Consider the following 15,452-nt stretch of genomic DNA (forward strand, 5'->3'; position numbering starts at 1 on the left):
AGGCTGGTTTCCAGGACAAATGTGGATAGCGCCTGGACACCTATGCAACCAGTTCCCCAAGGGCTGTGAATAGCTTGGACAGATGAGCCATACGGAGGGAAAATCTTTTCTTTTACCAAAAACACATGCAGAAAACCCAGAGGAAAGAGTGGTTCTTGGTTGTGAGGTTGTAGTGGTGCGGTCCTAGCACATCCGTGCCTGCAGAGAGTATGTTATAGAGGACACATCTTTTCTGTCTCGGTGTTTTCTCACAGGGCCTACACAGCAAGGCCACAAAGAAGCTGCAAGTGTGCAGAAGCAGTGCAAGAGCCCAGTTCATTTTCTTTTTCCAACATTCAAACAAAGAAATGAGTCTGTGTGGGAAAACTCGCCTAACTACAAAGGAACCATCTGGGACTAATTACAATACCCAATCTCATTTAAAACCACTGTTTCATTTTGTGTTTGGAGTTTCTCTAAGCAGTGAATTAAGGTTTCCCCCAGCCCTGCCATAATCCCATATATATTATAGGCTATATACATACATATGTATCCGTATACACACTTTTTTCAGAATTGTGTCAGGATTGCCACGATAAAGGACAGAGAGTTACAAAATTCTCCAGGATTATTTTAAACTGGAAGTCATTTCAAAGTCTTCTTTAACAGATAACAGTAATAGTTCCAGAACAAATTGGCAGCTGACATCCCTGGAGCATCCCGTCTGCCCCACCACAAATGGAGTGCGCTGTGGGTCCCAGATGCACGAAAGTTGTCTGCGCTCGGGAAACACTGCAGACCACGAAGAAGCGAGTCCCTGCCCCGCCACTCTCTTGAAAAGCCCCGTGGGGGCCAGGAGGCCATAAGGAGCTTGTCTATCATCTCCATCTCCCCGAGCCCGAGAGACCAACTGTGTGAAATACCTCGTTTCTGTTGCAGGCTGTGGGCTGGAAGCAGACACTCTGGAGTGGTCTTCTCTGCAGCTGTAGTTCTCATTCAGATCTATTGCAAATCTTTTTTTTTTTTTTTTTTTTTTTTTTTTTTTTTTTTTAGAGAGAATAGCTTTAAAGAGGTTCAGAATTCTCTGAACTTTCTACTTCTTTTGTCAGTTACTAGCTAAAAGCTGAATTTGGAGAGGGATTATATGAGTTGGGTGGGTGATTACCTCTTACAGCATAAGGAAAGACAACTTGCCATTGTAAAAGAGAAGCAAGATTTGGCCACTTATTACAGAGTGGCTTCCTTTCCTGCAAATGGCTGAAGTCAACACGTCGAGAAAAAAATATAGTGACCATGAGGTTTGTGAAAAAGTCTTTTGATTCTCCTCTTATTTAAGGCTGGCCATTTCCCTACCCGTGTCTGGCCAAGCCACACAGGGGAGAGAGAACAACTTGAACACTTGTGGATTCTCTGGCCAAGGGCTTAGTGAAGGACAAGGTTCAACTTAATTTCCAAAATAAATTTTTAAAATATTACTGGTACCAGCTCAATCTGTTCCCCATTACCACAGATACCAGGAATTAACTGCAATTTTGCTTCCATTTGAGTCCCTGTAGGGACAAAACCACACTTTGAATGCCAACACATGCACATTCTAGCATTACAGTAAACGTTTTTCTGACGCATTCACAGATTCATGAAAAAAGAGAGAGATAAACTGAAACATTTGGCTAAGACTTTGTTACTTCGCTGAGAATCAGCAATATTTCAGAGAGTGGTACAGTGTAGAAATTCTAAATCTATTCTTTGAAGACCCTCAGGTTAGAGTTTGAATTACTAGAAAAAAGAAAGAAATGCAAATTGTTTATTATTTTCACATGTACAGTAAATTCAAAAAAAAATTGTACTTCTTTCGAAAACCATATGGGACAGACTTTCTTTTCATCAGGAGTGGTTTTGCTTGTCGTGCCAAGAGCTAAAAAGATGTTTTTAATAACCAAAGGCCGTTTGTTAGACAATCTGTCTGGATCTAGCTTGTGAGAGAGATGAAGATCCCTTGGGTAGGAAGCAGAGGGTGAAGAAGGAGTTTTCTGAGATGATAGAAAAGTTGTGTGAAAAAAACAGAAGGTGAGAATCATGACAATTAAAGATGGTCCCCTGTGGAATAATCTGTAACTCAAGGTTAGTAGGACTCATTGAACATTGCAGTGTTCCTTGGGGAACCACAGGAGATTGCTGGGGACCTCCTTTTGGTAATGTGACCTTGTTCCTTAAGAGGAGGATTGTGAAAATGAATAGGGTGCTACAGACATGTCCCCTAAGTACCTAAGTTTTATACAAGTTAGCAAGTCACCCAACCGCAGCCTGAGAGGACTGCAGAGAACATGGCTACATTTCAACATGGAAGGCTTTAGGGTTTAGATCTAAAAAGTACCCCCTGAAGTCTCATGTGTTTCAAAGGATCACAGGGGCGCTACAGTCACCCATTTGTCAGTTCAGTAGCTGGTTGTTAGGAGGCTGGGCCTGGTTGAGGGTGGGCCTCCGGGGACATGACCTGGAAGTGTGTCCCTTACCCCCAGCTCTTCCCTGCTTTCGCTTCCTGGCCACCATGACATGAGCAGCTTTCTTCTGTCAAGCTTTTCCACCCTGCCATTTCTGCCTTCAGACCAGCCAACCATGGGCTGAACCCACTGGGAACTGTGAGCTAAATGAACCTCTATTCCCTTAAGTCGTAGGTGTAGTACAGTGATACTTAATTTGCTCTAAATTCCTGTTTAAGCACTGAAAAGTTCAAAAAATGAACATATTTTTCTTTTCTGTAAGAAGTAACAGATAGGCCGGGGATATACCTCAGTGGCATAAGCACCTACCTGGCAAGCACAAGGTTCTGAGTTCAATTCCCAGTACCAAAAAAAAAAAAAAGAAAAGAAAAGAAAAGAAAAGAAATAACAGAAAACCAAATAACTGGCTCTGAGACCCAAAAGTTACACTAATAAATTCATTTTTCTAGGATTTTAATAAATTTCACAATGATTTCTTTCTTTAACTCTATTGTGGTTTTATTTTCCTCTTTACTGCTGGTATCACTGCCTTTCTATAGAGTTATAGTTATGATATTTTATGCAAATTATATGCAAAAACACACAATGACAAATGTTTTAATGTACTACACAAGCACTATATGTTGTCTGGGCCAGAGTGGCACTCAGACTGAAGCATCACCCCTTTCTGTCTGCAGCGAGGTGCAACACATGACTCTTCTCAGACTATAAAGATTTTTTTCAAGTCCGATTTTCAGTTTGACTATTGAGCAAAGTCACAAACACCAAGCAGAATTTTTTTGAACTTTGCTGTTCATGTCATAGAAAGTTCAAGCTTGGAGCTGCTCAGCAACTGAGATAAAACTATATTTTGTTCTGGTGATAGGAAAGCGACTGAGACAGAGGAGAAATCAGAAAACATGGGTTCTCTCTGAACATGATTTCAAGACCAGATTCCTGCCTCCGGAACTAGGGAAAAGAAGACAAATTCCTCATTCTGAGGATTGAGAATGATCCAGAAAGGATCTGCCACGTGCCATGCACTAGACCCATGTTCAAAAAGAAAAAATAAAAAAGAATACATCAAAAACTAGAACCATACAAGAGGAAGTTTTCAAGTTTTCATGGTGAAGTGAGAAAATTAAGGAAAGTATAGTGCATTTTCTTCATAAAGCTAAGTGTTATTTTAAGGGCCAGTCCTTTATTGCAATATTAGAGCTTTTTTATTTCTCAGGTTAAAATACGTTTCCTTGTATTGGCTTGACCCACAAGGAATTCCCAATATGTAACTTTTTTGACCTGCAAAAACAGCAATTTTTTAGGGTTCAACCTAAATTTAAATGATGATAATGATTTTACTTGGGAGTTTCCAGTGGCCTTGGGTGTCAAAATAAAGAGTTGGCAACCATATGTCAGTATCTAAATTGGTTTTTTGAAAAGTTTTTAGCTCATAAAATCCACAGGAATAAACGTGCAACTATAGATTGCCACTTGAGGGCATCTTAACTGGCAGCCTTCTAGGCTTTGACTGCTGTAAAATAAAACCCAACCAAAAAAAAAAAGGAAGAGAGACACAAATGTACAGATGTTCATAGAACATTAGGGAAACTGGCTGGATAAGAAGGGGAGCAGGGTTCCTGAGTTTGAGGGCTTGGGGAGCAACATAAAGATGTAGGAAGTACGTGTAGAAGTTGATGTGCCACTAAGCACCTACCTTAAAAATTTGTCAGTGACTTGATAGAAAATACATTTTAAGAACTCAGGGTCATGTCTCCTGCCACCAGTAGACACAAAAGAACAACTCAGCCTTCTGGTTCTTACCAAAAAAGCCTACCTGAGGACAAGAAAAATGGTGTACATTTGTGTGCATGTGCAGTGCACGTGCATATGCACGGGTGTGTCAGGAATCAGACCCAGGGCCTTGCACATGAGAGGCACATTCTCTACTACTGAGCTGCACCCCTCAGCCCTAAAAAGATATCTTATTGGTCTTGCTGATCACTACTCAAGCATACCTCATAGGACCATAGTGGATCAATCAGATTCTCTGTGTTGGGAATTCGGACCTGCAGAAACTGAGCTTGATCATTCAAGACCAAGGCTGCCACTCTGCAATACGCATTATAAACGACTTGTAAGTGGAGAGCTTAAGAGAAAAATAAAGCAAACATGCAAAAGTGATAAGAGATTTTGTCCCCAGGTGAAAGAGATGGAAAGAAGACTAGGTAAAAACGGCAGCTGTCTTTGATCCAGACTGTATCCCAGTTCCAAGCCCCATTACTAAAGAATGAACATCCACACGCATCTTGGGATTCAGACCCTCAGGACCCCTGAGAGAACTGACCAATTTTCCCTTTCTTAAGTAAGCTTTGGGTGTCTCTAAATCTTCTGAACCAAAGATCCTTACTGAGTGATAAAGTGATCCATTTATCAGAAGAAATGGGATTCTAACAAGGACAGGCTATAAAGGTAACAGCAATCTGGCCCTATATTCTTCTTTTCCTATCTCTTCTCTGCCATGTGGCTCATCCTCTGCTCTTTCTCTCCTCTTATGTGGTAGATGTGATCATTCAGACCTGAGTGTAACTCCTAACTTGAACACATCTCCAACCTTGATGGCAAATCAGCAAGCTTTGGTTGCACAGCAACCGTTTATTAAGTCTGAAATTTGCAGGTAGGAAATTCAACCAATTTCCTCCAGGCAGTTCTTCAGATCACAGTGGGGCTCACTTAGACAGATGTGGTGAGCTCCTGGTCCACTAGGCACTAGCTCGTGTGGGATGGTTTCAGCTCGAGAGATTTATCTCCTCTTCAGTTGGACTCTCCCCTTCTGCGGGCTGTCCTTTTGTCATCACTCCTTTGGCAGCTGAGCCGTGTTCCAAGGAAAGAGTGGATGCTTAGGCTCAGGATTGGTCCCACAGCACTTCTGCTGCAGTCTGTGGGCCAAAGCACATCCTAAGGCTGTGGAGAATCAAACATGGAGCAAATACACCCCACCTCTCAGAGGAGGGACCACACAGTTAATTCACAACAGATATGGGCACAAGGAGAGGAAAAATTGAGGCCATTCTGCAAATAATCTACCCCAGGTGGCCTCCAGCCCCAGCATAGGATCTACTGACAAAAGAGACACAGAAAAGTGGTTTAGTTTGTCTCTGCTCCAAGACTTAGGGAAAAGAACTCTGCTCCTCCTATACTGCCTGAAATGATTCTGACCATTACAGCATCCGTATTTAGCAAAAGTCTTAAGATTGAACTGACAGATGGATGGGTGGAGAGACAGATTAGATAGATGATAGATAAGTAGATAGATAGATAGATAGATAGATGATAGATAGATATCCTTCCCCTAGACTAAATATAATAGAGCAAGGAATAAAAAGTGAAGTCCTGTGAGGCTGTACATGAGGAGTGCATCTTGAAGCGCCAGGGGCAGGCAGAGACATGGCACGGAGCCATTGATGCTCCCTACTGGTGAATCACAGCAAGAACTCTTGGGAGTCTGGACCACAGCCATGCTGCTCCATGCAGATAACAGCTTTGGGCTGTCTATTAGCTTTAGTAGAGATGGAACCCTTGACTTGTGACCATTAAGTTGCCATGTGACTCCAGACACCCATGATAAAGTAGGTTTTGTCTGATTCATCGCATCCACAAAGCTGCACATGCACAGCAACAGCACTCTATCATCGGATGAAAGTGGTGCACAGAAAGCTGGCCCAAGCAGGTCTTGGAGACACTAATAAGGTGCATGGGAAAGTAGCCTAGATGCCCAAGCCACTACCCCCAGGGCTTCACATGAAGTTCTCTTTGAGCAGTTGACTACAGAAGAAAAGAAATATGCCCAATTTACTGATGGTCTTGTTTATCATATGCAGGGATGACCTGATATTGGGTGACTATAGCTACAGCACCCTTCCAGTATGACCTTTTAGACAATAGTAAAGGGAGCTCTTCTCTACATGTAGAACTTTAAATGATGTACCTGGCTGTTCATTTTTCCTGAAAGAAAAATTAACCAGAAGTGGGGTCTATATTCTGCAGGATTTCTTGAGGAGCAACTAATTGTTTGCCTGAATAGTAAGGGATTTAGAAGAAGTTCAAGTGGAAGATCAGTTGCATAAATGACTGGAGAGAGATACTTAGACAAACCTCCCAGAATGAGTGCAGAATGTTAAAAACATTTACAAGGCACATGAACACTCACCAAAGCAAGACCTCAACAGAAGAATGTTTTAATAATAGGCAGTGTGACCAGTCCTGTGATGATCAGTTAACTTCTTTTTCCTTCAAATTCTTCATTGACAAGTGTGCTCAAATAAAATGGCTATGGTAGCAGGGGTAGAGGTAGTGTATGTACTTACACTCATCAAGGCTTATCTGGTTCCAGAGCTGCTGAGCACCCCCCAATCAACCTGCAGTGGAGACCCCAAATGCCTTCTACTCTAGAGAGAACCAGCCAGCTACCTGGGGTGCATTAATTACACTGGCCCACTCCCATTATAGTAAGAAGGCACTTTGTTCCATTTGATAAATATTTTACCATAGACATGGATTTGTTGTCCTTGACTACAGTATTTTTTCTCAAACCACTGTCTGTGGTTCATGAATCTGGGAATTAAGGGGCAAAAATAAGAGTAGGCTTTTTCACTACATCTTGATGATTCACTAAAAAAGGTTTTGCTTCCCTTGCCTACAACTCCAGGCTCAACCCACTCAGATTTCTTAGTTCTACAGGGAGGGATGCTTCCAGCAAGAGACAAAACAATAACTTCATTCCACTGAAGTTTAGACTGTTGCAATACTCATAGTAGTTATGAGTATGTCTTCTTTATTTTGATGTGAACATGCTCTATATTAACCATTTTTTCCCTTCCTCTCCCATTCCTTTGCCATCTAACATGAAATGTAATGTTAGCTTACATCTCAAAATCTAAGTTACATGATTTTGAGGAGACTAACCTAAGAGAAGAATGAACATGACTGAAAACACAAGAGAAAAGGATTAGTATGCTATTAGTTGTACACAGAGCTGGCATATATCATGTTTAGTAGAGGTATGATTTTGTTAATGTCATCATTGTAAATACAGAGTCCACCAAAAAATGCATACACAACTCAGGAAAAGAGAAATAGTATGATTTTTTTTTTAACAGATGTCAGTATCCTCATATGAAAGACACTACAGGATGTTGTATATCACAGAAAATCCACTACACTGCCAGCCCTTAGAGAAGAAATTGAAAATGTATGTGCAGCAATCTCAATGACTAAGGTTATCCAAGCAGTAGTTTGCCATAGTAATAAATGTCTGGAAGTTAATGTGCACCATTTTGAGTACCTCTTATAACTGTAGAGGCTAAAATAACTTGTATTAATCTCATGGTATCTCAATAAATTTAGTATTAAAATATTTATACAAGTTTTTCATTCGCTGACATGTGTATACTTTTTGGTGAACTCTATACAACTACCATGAAATGTATTTGAGTGCTGAATTGATGAAGGACTGTGGTAGTTTCACAAAGTATCAGTACAAAAAGGCTGAATTATGTATACTAGCCAGCTTTTCATTACTATAACAAAATGCCTGGGGTGTTACTTTATAGAGAAATGATTTTTATCTTTGGCTTATGGTTCTGAAGGTGCAAGGTCAAAAGGCCCTATCTGGTAATGGCCTTCTTGCTGGCTGAGTGCTAAACAGTCTAGGGCATTATGTGACAAGAGACAAGGAATGTGTGTATATGCATATGCATGTATTTGCATGTGTATGTGCATGTGTATGTATGTATGTATCTCCATCTGCTTCTAACACCACAGGGATACATTCATGAAGGTTATCCCCTAATGATCTTGTCCTAATCACTTCCTAATGGCCATCCCGCTAAACCTCATAGCTCAAGTTTCTACCCACTCAGCACCTTGCAATGGAGACTAAACATCAACACATACCTCATGGGGACACTAAAACTATATCTGAACTACAGTATTAGCCAGTTTTACTGTCTCTGGCACCTAATTCCCAAAACCTAAAGGAGCCTAAAACTTTAATTAGTCTTTAGTTTTGGGCAATTCCATTCATGGTTGAACTGGCTCCAAGGCAGAAACATCATAGTGAAATGGGGTAGTGAAGCAAAGCTGCTTAGTTCATGGCTGCTGGGAATCAGAGCCAGAGACCAGTGCCAGTGAAAAGGAGGCAAGGGACCACATATGCCTTCACGACCCACGCAGACCCACAGACGTGTGATGTACTAACCCCCTAGGTGGTTCCCAAAAAAATCAAGTTGACACAGTTAAACTTAACCACCACCACCACTAAGTTTCCCAGAACTCTCTTCCTTATTTCCCATTAAGGCGGACCATAAGAGATGTATTTACATGACATTTAGACGTTGGACTTGAGGCAACCACCATACTGGTTTTAACTTTCAAAAGATCAAGGCAACACCCTGGCCTACTGCTTCTCTGCCTTTCCCTGCAGCCTCCTTCAGTGTCTGCATTTCCTTCCCAGCTCCTGTTCATAGTTTCCAGCTTGTCCTGTCTTTCAGTTCACATTCATCTTCCCTTCTTAAATGCCTGCCCTCCAGCTGTCGGCTATGGAGACAACAGGCTCACAGGGATTGTCTAAACACATAATGTCAACCTACATAAAATTATTAATACATATGCATGCATACATATATAAATCTTTGTACATATACACATTTATATGGGCTTTTCCTGTGCCCCTAGCATTGTGCCCTCATGATTGTATACTTTTCTAAAAGTTGAAAAATAGGCTTTTTTAGCATAGTCAACTTTTTACACGTTTATTTGTGACTTGTTTGGTTTTTCTTAATAATGAATCACCCTCATCCCTAGTTCATATGCAAGATTTTATATCTTTTTTTCCTAAAGAAGGTCTTCTAGCAGTGTGCACTTGAAAACCTGTCTCTGTCCCTGCAGAGTTCTTCTTGCACTCAGGGTCAGGACAGAATTGATTTCCCTGTTAACAATCAGACAACCCTTTTGCAGCTGGAGGACAAAAAAGATGTAAACTCCCAATGGGTGGAGAAGGTGAGCAAGTTCCACGTCCTGGCCACAAGACATTTAAACATGAAGTCAACGCAGCCAAGTTAGTCCTCATTCTAGTTTACATTAAGGAAATATCACTGTAAGAAGAACAGTGTACTGGAAAGTCTGGCTCAGCCTTGGAATATGCACTTCCTCAACAAGGAGAGAGAGAGAATGGAGGGTGTAGGAGTTGAAGAAGAGCTGAAGGCTAACACTTGGAACATTTGTCAAAATCTCTATAACCGTATTTTCCTGGGCACTGGACAGAGAGCAAGAAATATTAATAACAGATAAATAGATCTCAGACCTCATTAGAATGATTCACTGAGGCAGGAGTAGAAACCTGCCTTGCTGGGGAGAAGAATTGGAAGAGATTGCGTAAGTTTTTATGTCCAATGCCTCATATAAATGTGACAATAAATTTTTAATCCCAGTGATCAGTTTTACTTAAGGTGATACCATTGCTAGGAAAAAACATTTTAGAAAACATTTATTACTGTAATAGCTCTGAAACATTTTAGGAAACACTTTATCATTGCTGGAAATAAATTTTATGTCAAACAAAAACTGTAATAGTGTACACTCTACAGCAAAATATTTTGTAAAGAATTCTTTATCTTTCTAAGGTTTTCTATGATAGCATCTACATCAAAGAGCTAATATGGGTCTTTCATAACCTAAAGTTATAGACTCTTAAGCATATTTCATGTTTTTTGATGTTGTAAAATCATATTAATTTTACATAACAAGATGGATGGCTAAATGGATGGATAAGTGAGTGGATGGACGGATGGATGCATGCATGGATGGATGGATGCATGGATGCATGGGTGGATGGTTAGATAAGTGGGTGGGTTGATTGATGAATAAAAGATCAATTAATAGATGAAGAGCTGTTATTTTAGAACTGGCTTTGGTTTGAGATGGGTCACTTTTTAAAAATCTTATGAAAAAAGGCTTTTCTCTATGAGAATAACACCATATTTTGAGCATTTGGCTGTAAAAGAGGTCCAACCTCCACAAGAGTTCTAAGAATGAAATTGCTCTACAAATAGTTTCAAATCCCTCACTGTGGGCTGGGAAGAGAAGGTTTGTAGGTCTGTGATACTGAAGAGATACGTAAAGAATTTAAGAGAAACAAAAAGGGAGGGCCCCAGGATGGTAAAAAGTCAAGACCAAAAGAGAAACACGGCATGTAATGGGGGAAAGGCAATAGGCTTCCATGATTGGAGAATTTGGAATTCTTCCTGTCCCATGCTGTGATTATCCTGTACCCCCCAACTTTCCCATGATGCCCCTGACCACACCAGGCAGCAGTAGCAGGCACTGAGGGAAGTGGGAGGAGATCAGGACTGAGCAGTGATGGAAACCCAACAGCATCAGGAAGTCAAACCTACAAGAAACAAGATTACAAGTCACTGCCATGTGTGCCCCCCCCACCTGCTGGATGCTGAGAACATTGGGAGTAGACTCATTTCTCACACTAAAGGGGCCCAAATCACTTTGCTAGGAAATAAAATCATAAGTTGATTCCTCAAGGCCAGAAAATTTGGCAACATCCGAGTAGCCAGTGTCAGTTACCCGTCTTACAGAAGAGTAAACTGTTGTAACTAGTAAATGCACCCATTTATATTTGTCCTAGTTTTCCTTAACAAAAATACCACAAGATCCAAACTACATTAAAAAAAAGTCTGTGAGGAACCAGAGTTTTTACTCTGGTACAATCTGCTCCTTAGCAATGTTGATTTCAGGAGGTAAAAGCATGTACGAGCATTGCAAGTCATACCATGCAGACAGAGATTGAAATAAAGGCAGGTTCTTCAACGCGTCTCATGGGAAAGATCACTTCATTAATTTCATTGTCTTTCTAATCTCTGAGACATGAGGCTAGGGTAGATGCAGAAGGGACAGCTGTTCATCCTCTGCCCTAGGTTGTGACCTCCTATGTGTTTCCACCGAGGAAAGTGGCTTCTTCCTTCTCCTGAGTCACAAGAATGGAATTACGTAACACCAAGGTTTTGCTGAGGACTTAGCTCCAGTAACTTTCTTCCCTCTTTGGGCAGAGGGTTACTTTTTAAACCTTTTCCTATACCCCGGCTCCTTCCCTCCAGCCCAGGAACTCCCAGCTGCAAACGGGGTGTCCATGCAGTGTGTGAGCTGTGACATTTTACGCTTTGTACTTAAATCCGAGATTATCCCTACAAAATTGCCATCACATTCTGAGACGTTATGTTCATTTGGGTCAGAAAACCTCAGTTTGCTAGTTGGGGATGGTCTGGAGCCTGTGGTTTATCTCTGCTACCTGTGGATGTTTATGTAACAGTCTTTGCAAAGGAAGAGCAGATTGTAGTGCCCTGAAGAATGGGACACAGGTAACAATACAGGAAGGTACTGTATATGGGACCATTATTCTTTACAACATTGCAGCCTGCAAAATACGAACAAACAAAACATCCAGAACCATGGTACCTCAGGACATACTCAACTTTCACCTCATTAAATCCTTTCTGAAAAATCATACGATTTCTAGATATAAAACCAAAAAGGCAATGTGTAAAGTTTAATTTGTCTGAATCTCTGTATGAACCTCTGTCCAGATAGGAAACAGACAGTACCCTCAGGTTAGGACATTTAAAGAAGGGTCATCTGAAGAGGGCCTCTTGTAAAGGCCCTGGTGGGGTACAGGACAGCCCAAAGGGGTGTAGTGAACTGCAGCTGGCAGCAGTGGAGCTGCCACCATCCCTGCACCCAGAGGAATGGAAGAAGAGGTGGTCTCTCCAACCCAGAAGGAGAGGGTCACATGGAGGACACTGGTCCAGAGGGCCATGAGCCTTGGAGAAGGCGGGCAACCACTCCCCGGCACAACCTCTGGGGAAAACAGGGGGACAGACTCCCTGAACCATGTCTACTCCCTCTTTTCCAAAGAGTCTGATGCTCATCAGTGACTTCCCATTGGCCAAATCTAAGAAATAAATAATGTCTAGCTCTTTTCTAACTCAATGTCTCGTCTACGGCCATCCCACCCTGAACGCACCCGATCTCATCTAACTCCGTCTCTCTCTAGCATTTGATGTGCCTGACTATTCCCTTTGTCTTGCAAGTCTTCTTTTTCTCCTTTGATTGCTGGGACACTATTCTTTCTTGGTTTGCCTCCTCCCTCTATGTCCGCCCTTGGACTCCTTCGTGTTCCTGTGGCACGCCTGGCAGGTGACCACATCTTGTGAGGATGCCGCAGGGTCTTCAGGAACAATGTCACCTAACAGGGGTTAGCTCTGCTAACAAGAAAAGCAACATGGAGTTTGACAATTTAGTATTCCTAAAGTTGTCTAAATCTCCCCAAAAGCTACCATTCCTCCTCTCAAACCCCCTGTCTTGTCATCAAGGTCCTCATGCTCATATAAAAGACCTGACAAGGTGTGAATTCCACCTACAATTCAGCTCAGCATACTGCAGGGTCAGACCTGGGTGTGATTTTTAACTAAGTCAGCCCTTTGGCAAAAGGTAAGCAAGCCCATTTGGGTCATCCAGGGAAACTCCCTAGATAGTTGAACATGAATTTAAAACCTTAAGTTATTATTTCCTTTTTGCAAACCATCCAGTGATTTACAGAAAGACCAGCTTAGCCTATGGTGGATCACCCATGCCTAAGGTGACTCTATCTATTTATCTATCTATTTACCTATCTAGCTATCTATCTACCTATCTATCTATCCATTTGTCTACCTATCTATCCATTCCAGTTTGTCTGGCATGGCCCATATCTATGATCTTGGAATCTGTAACGGTATTCCCTTTCACTTTCAAAAGTGTACTAATTTAAAAATTAATTGTACCTATGTTTCACATGCCTAGGCTGTTACACATGCACTGACACCACCTGTTTATACCAAATCTCCACTTGGACACTCTAAGCAACAGCAGTGAAAATCTCTCTCACTGCTGAATGGCACGGGCCATCGGTACACGGAGTTTCCACTGGTCTGAAGGCAAAAGGATCAGATCGTCGATTCTAGATTCCCATTTCTTGGGTCAGTTGCCTGCAATCCTCTTGGTACTAACATCTACATAAATCAGGAATTCTTATTTGCAGACTATAGCATTCCCAGGTATAAAAACAGAAAGAAACGTTCTATAAAATATTATGAACTTCACAGAATCCTGAGGGATTGGAATCAAAGCTACGTTCACAGCCACACTGATGCAACAAAAGAAATGTTCAACATAAGACTGCTCTGTTATAAACACTACTGTCCGTATCACCTACCTTCCACCTAAGAGGGAATGAGACAGTGGTCCATCCCCAAGGCCACACGGGAGTGCACTTCTCTGTGGCAACCCTCTAACACCATCCTGCCTGCACTCCAGGCCCTGCGCCAGGGCATCCTCTGCATACAGCCGGGTCATGGATGGAAAGCTAGACAGGAAAATGCAAGTATGCTTGCATTTATGAGTTCTTCAACCCAGAGGCTGATTAGAGGGGCTTTCGTGAGATGCAGAGTGAGTCTTATCTTCAGCATCTACCATGAACTGCAAAGGATTCTGGGCAAATCTGCCTAGGGATGCTGTCTCCTCAGAAGGGGATTAGAGCCCTCATCTCAAGCTACCTTGGCAGAGCAAGCCACTATTCCTGCTTAGCTCCATTGCTGTGTCGGCTGTGTGCAGCATACTCAGAAGAGCTCTGGGGTGGGGGTGAGCGGGGGCTAAGTCAGACGACGGAGAAGAACTCTGCGCTGTGGAATGGGGGTAGCAGATGTAACTGAGGCTCTCACTCCTACAACACAGGGGGTCAGAGTTGCTTCTGCAGCTCAAGAGGTGACAAGAAGACCCCCTCACGGGTGCTCTAGCACACTGACACGAGTCGGTCCTCACAGCTGGATGGAAGGGAGAGAGGACTACTTTTTAAGAAAAATTGGGACACAATTTCTGCTAACAGACAAAGCAGATTCTATTCTGAACTTGCAGATAACCTTAGGTTTATTATTTCTGTCCTTATCACACACACATTCAGTCAGGCAAGGAGGACCTGGTAGATTTTCCTTTGTCTTCACCCCTCTCTTCTCCCCGTCATCTCTCCGACCAGTGATCCCTTCACTGGCAAGGCAGGACCCCTGTAGCACCTTCTCATTGCCCATGTCCGTCTAAGTGGGCCAGGGGATGCTTCAAGACCAACTCCCTGTGCATTGCCTTTTCTGATATTTGTGTGTTTTAACCAGGCCATTTACAAGTCCGACAGCATAGAGGAGAGACGCTGCCCCACCGGGGCCGCTGTGAACTCGGGCAGGAGGGAGGCCAACATCAGAGGTCAGACGTCGATCTTGCAGATCGGCTGGCCCCGCAGCTCATAGCACTCTGGGCCCTGGCTCCGGAGCAGCTCCTGCCCCTCGGTGCCACTTCGAGCCCGCAGCTGGGGAAAGCGCGTGGGAGAGGCAGCAACGCACTCGTAGTGCCGGTCCAGGTAGCGCAGGTAGATGAGCATGTGCAGGGCGTAGGCCAGCACCAGTAGCAGGATGAGGGACATGGCCAGGCCGATGAGGACGGCCGGCGAGAAGGATGCAGCGCAGTCTCTGGCCTTGGCGAACTGCCCGCCCTGGACGGCAAAGCCTTGGAGCTGTCAGGAGAAAGAGAAGACCGGCATGACTGCGCCTTCTCTCCGCAGCACCACTTCCCTCCCGAGCTGGTGGCTCTGGGGCCCTGAGAAGCTTCATTTAATTTGCTCTCACTACATGTGATGCACAGCCGAGGCATGTGATCGCACAAACATGACGGTACTGACAGGGGCCGAGAAATTTGATTTTAAATCAGGACTGACCCCCAAACTCAGGACCTACGGTCGTCATAATTAAGGGGCTCATGAAATCCAGGGCTCTGAAATAAAAGCTCCTTTAACCTGGTTCTTAGGGATATTCTAGTTTGGGGGGGCAAGGGAGGGGAGGGGGAGGG

At 42.9% G+C, this 15,452-nt stretch overlaps 1 protein-coding gene across 6 annotated transcripts in view; it reads right to left on the reverse strand.

Annotated features, from left to right (window-relative positions):
* Positions 1-14,463: 14,463 nt before the first annotated feature.
* Atp6ap1l (ATPase, H+ transporting, lysosomal accessory protein 1-like) overlaps positions 14,464-15,452 on the reverse strand; it is a gene marked incomplete in the record, with an annotated part of 28,796 nt that continues 27,807 nt past the window's right edge. For all 6 annotated transcript variants that reach the window (XM_013513058.1, XM_013513056.1, XM_013513055.1 and 3 more), the window contains 1 exon segment: positions 14,464-15,120. In XM_013513058.1, the coding sequence (XP_013368512.1) occupies positions 14,815-15,120 (306 nt within the window).

This window comes from Chinchilla lanigera, unplaced genomic scaffold, assembly GCF_000276665.1.
Source record: "Chinchilla lanigera isolate Chin_1 unplaced genomic scaffold, ChiLan1.0 scaffold00017, whole genome shotgun sequence".
Lineage (NCBI taxonomy): Eukaryota > Metazoa > Chordata > Mammalia > Rodentia > Chinchillidae > Chinchilla > Chinchilla lanigera.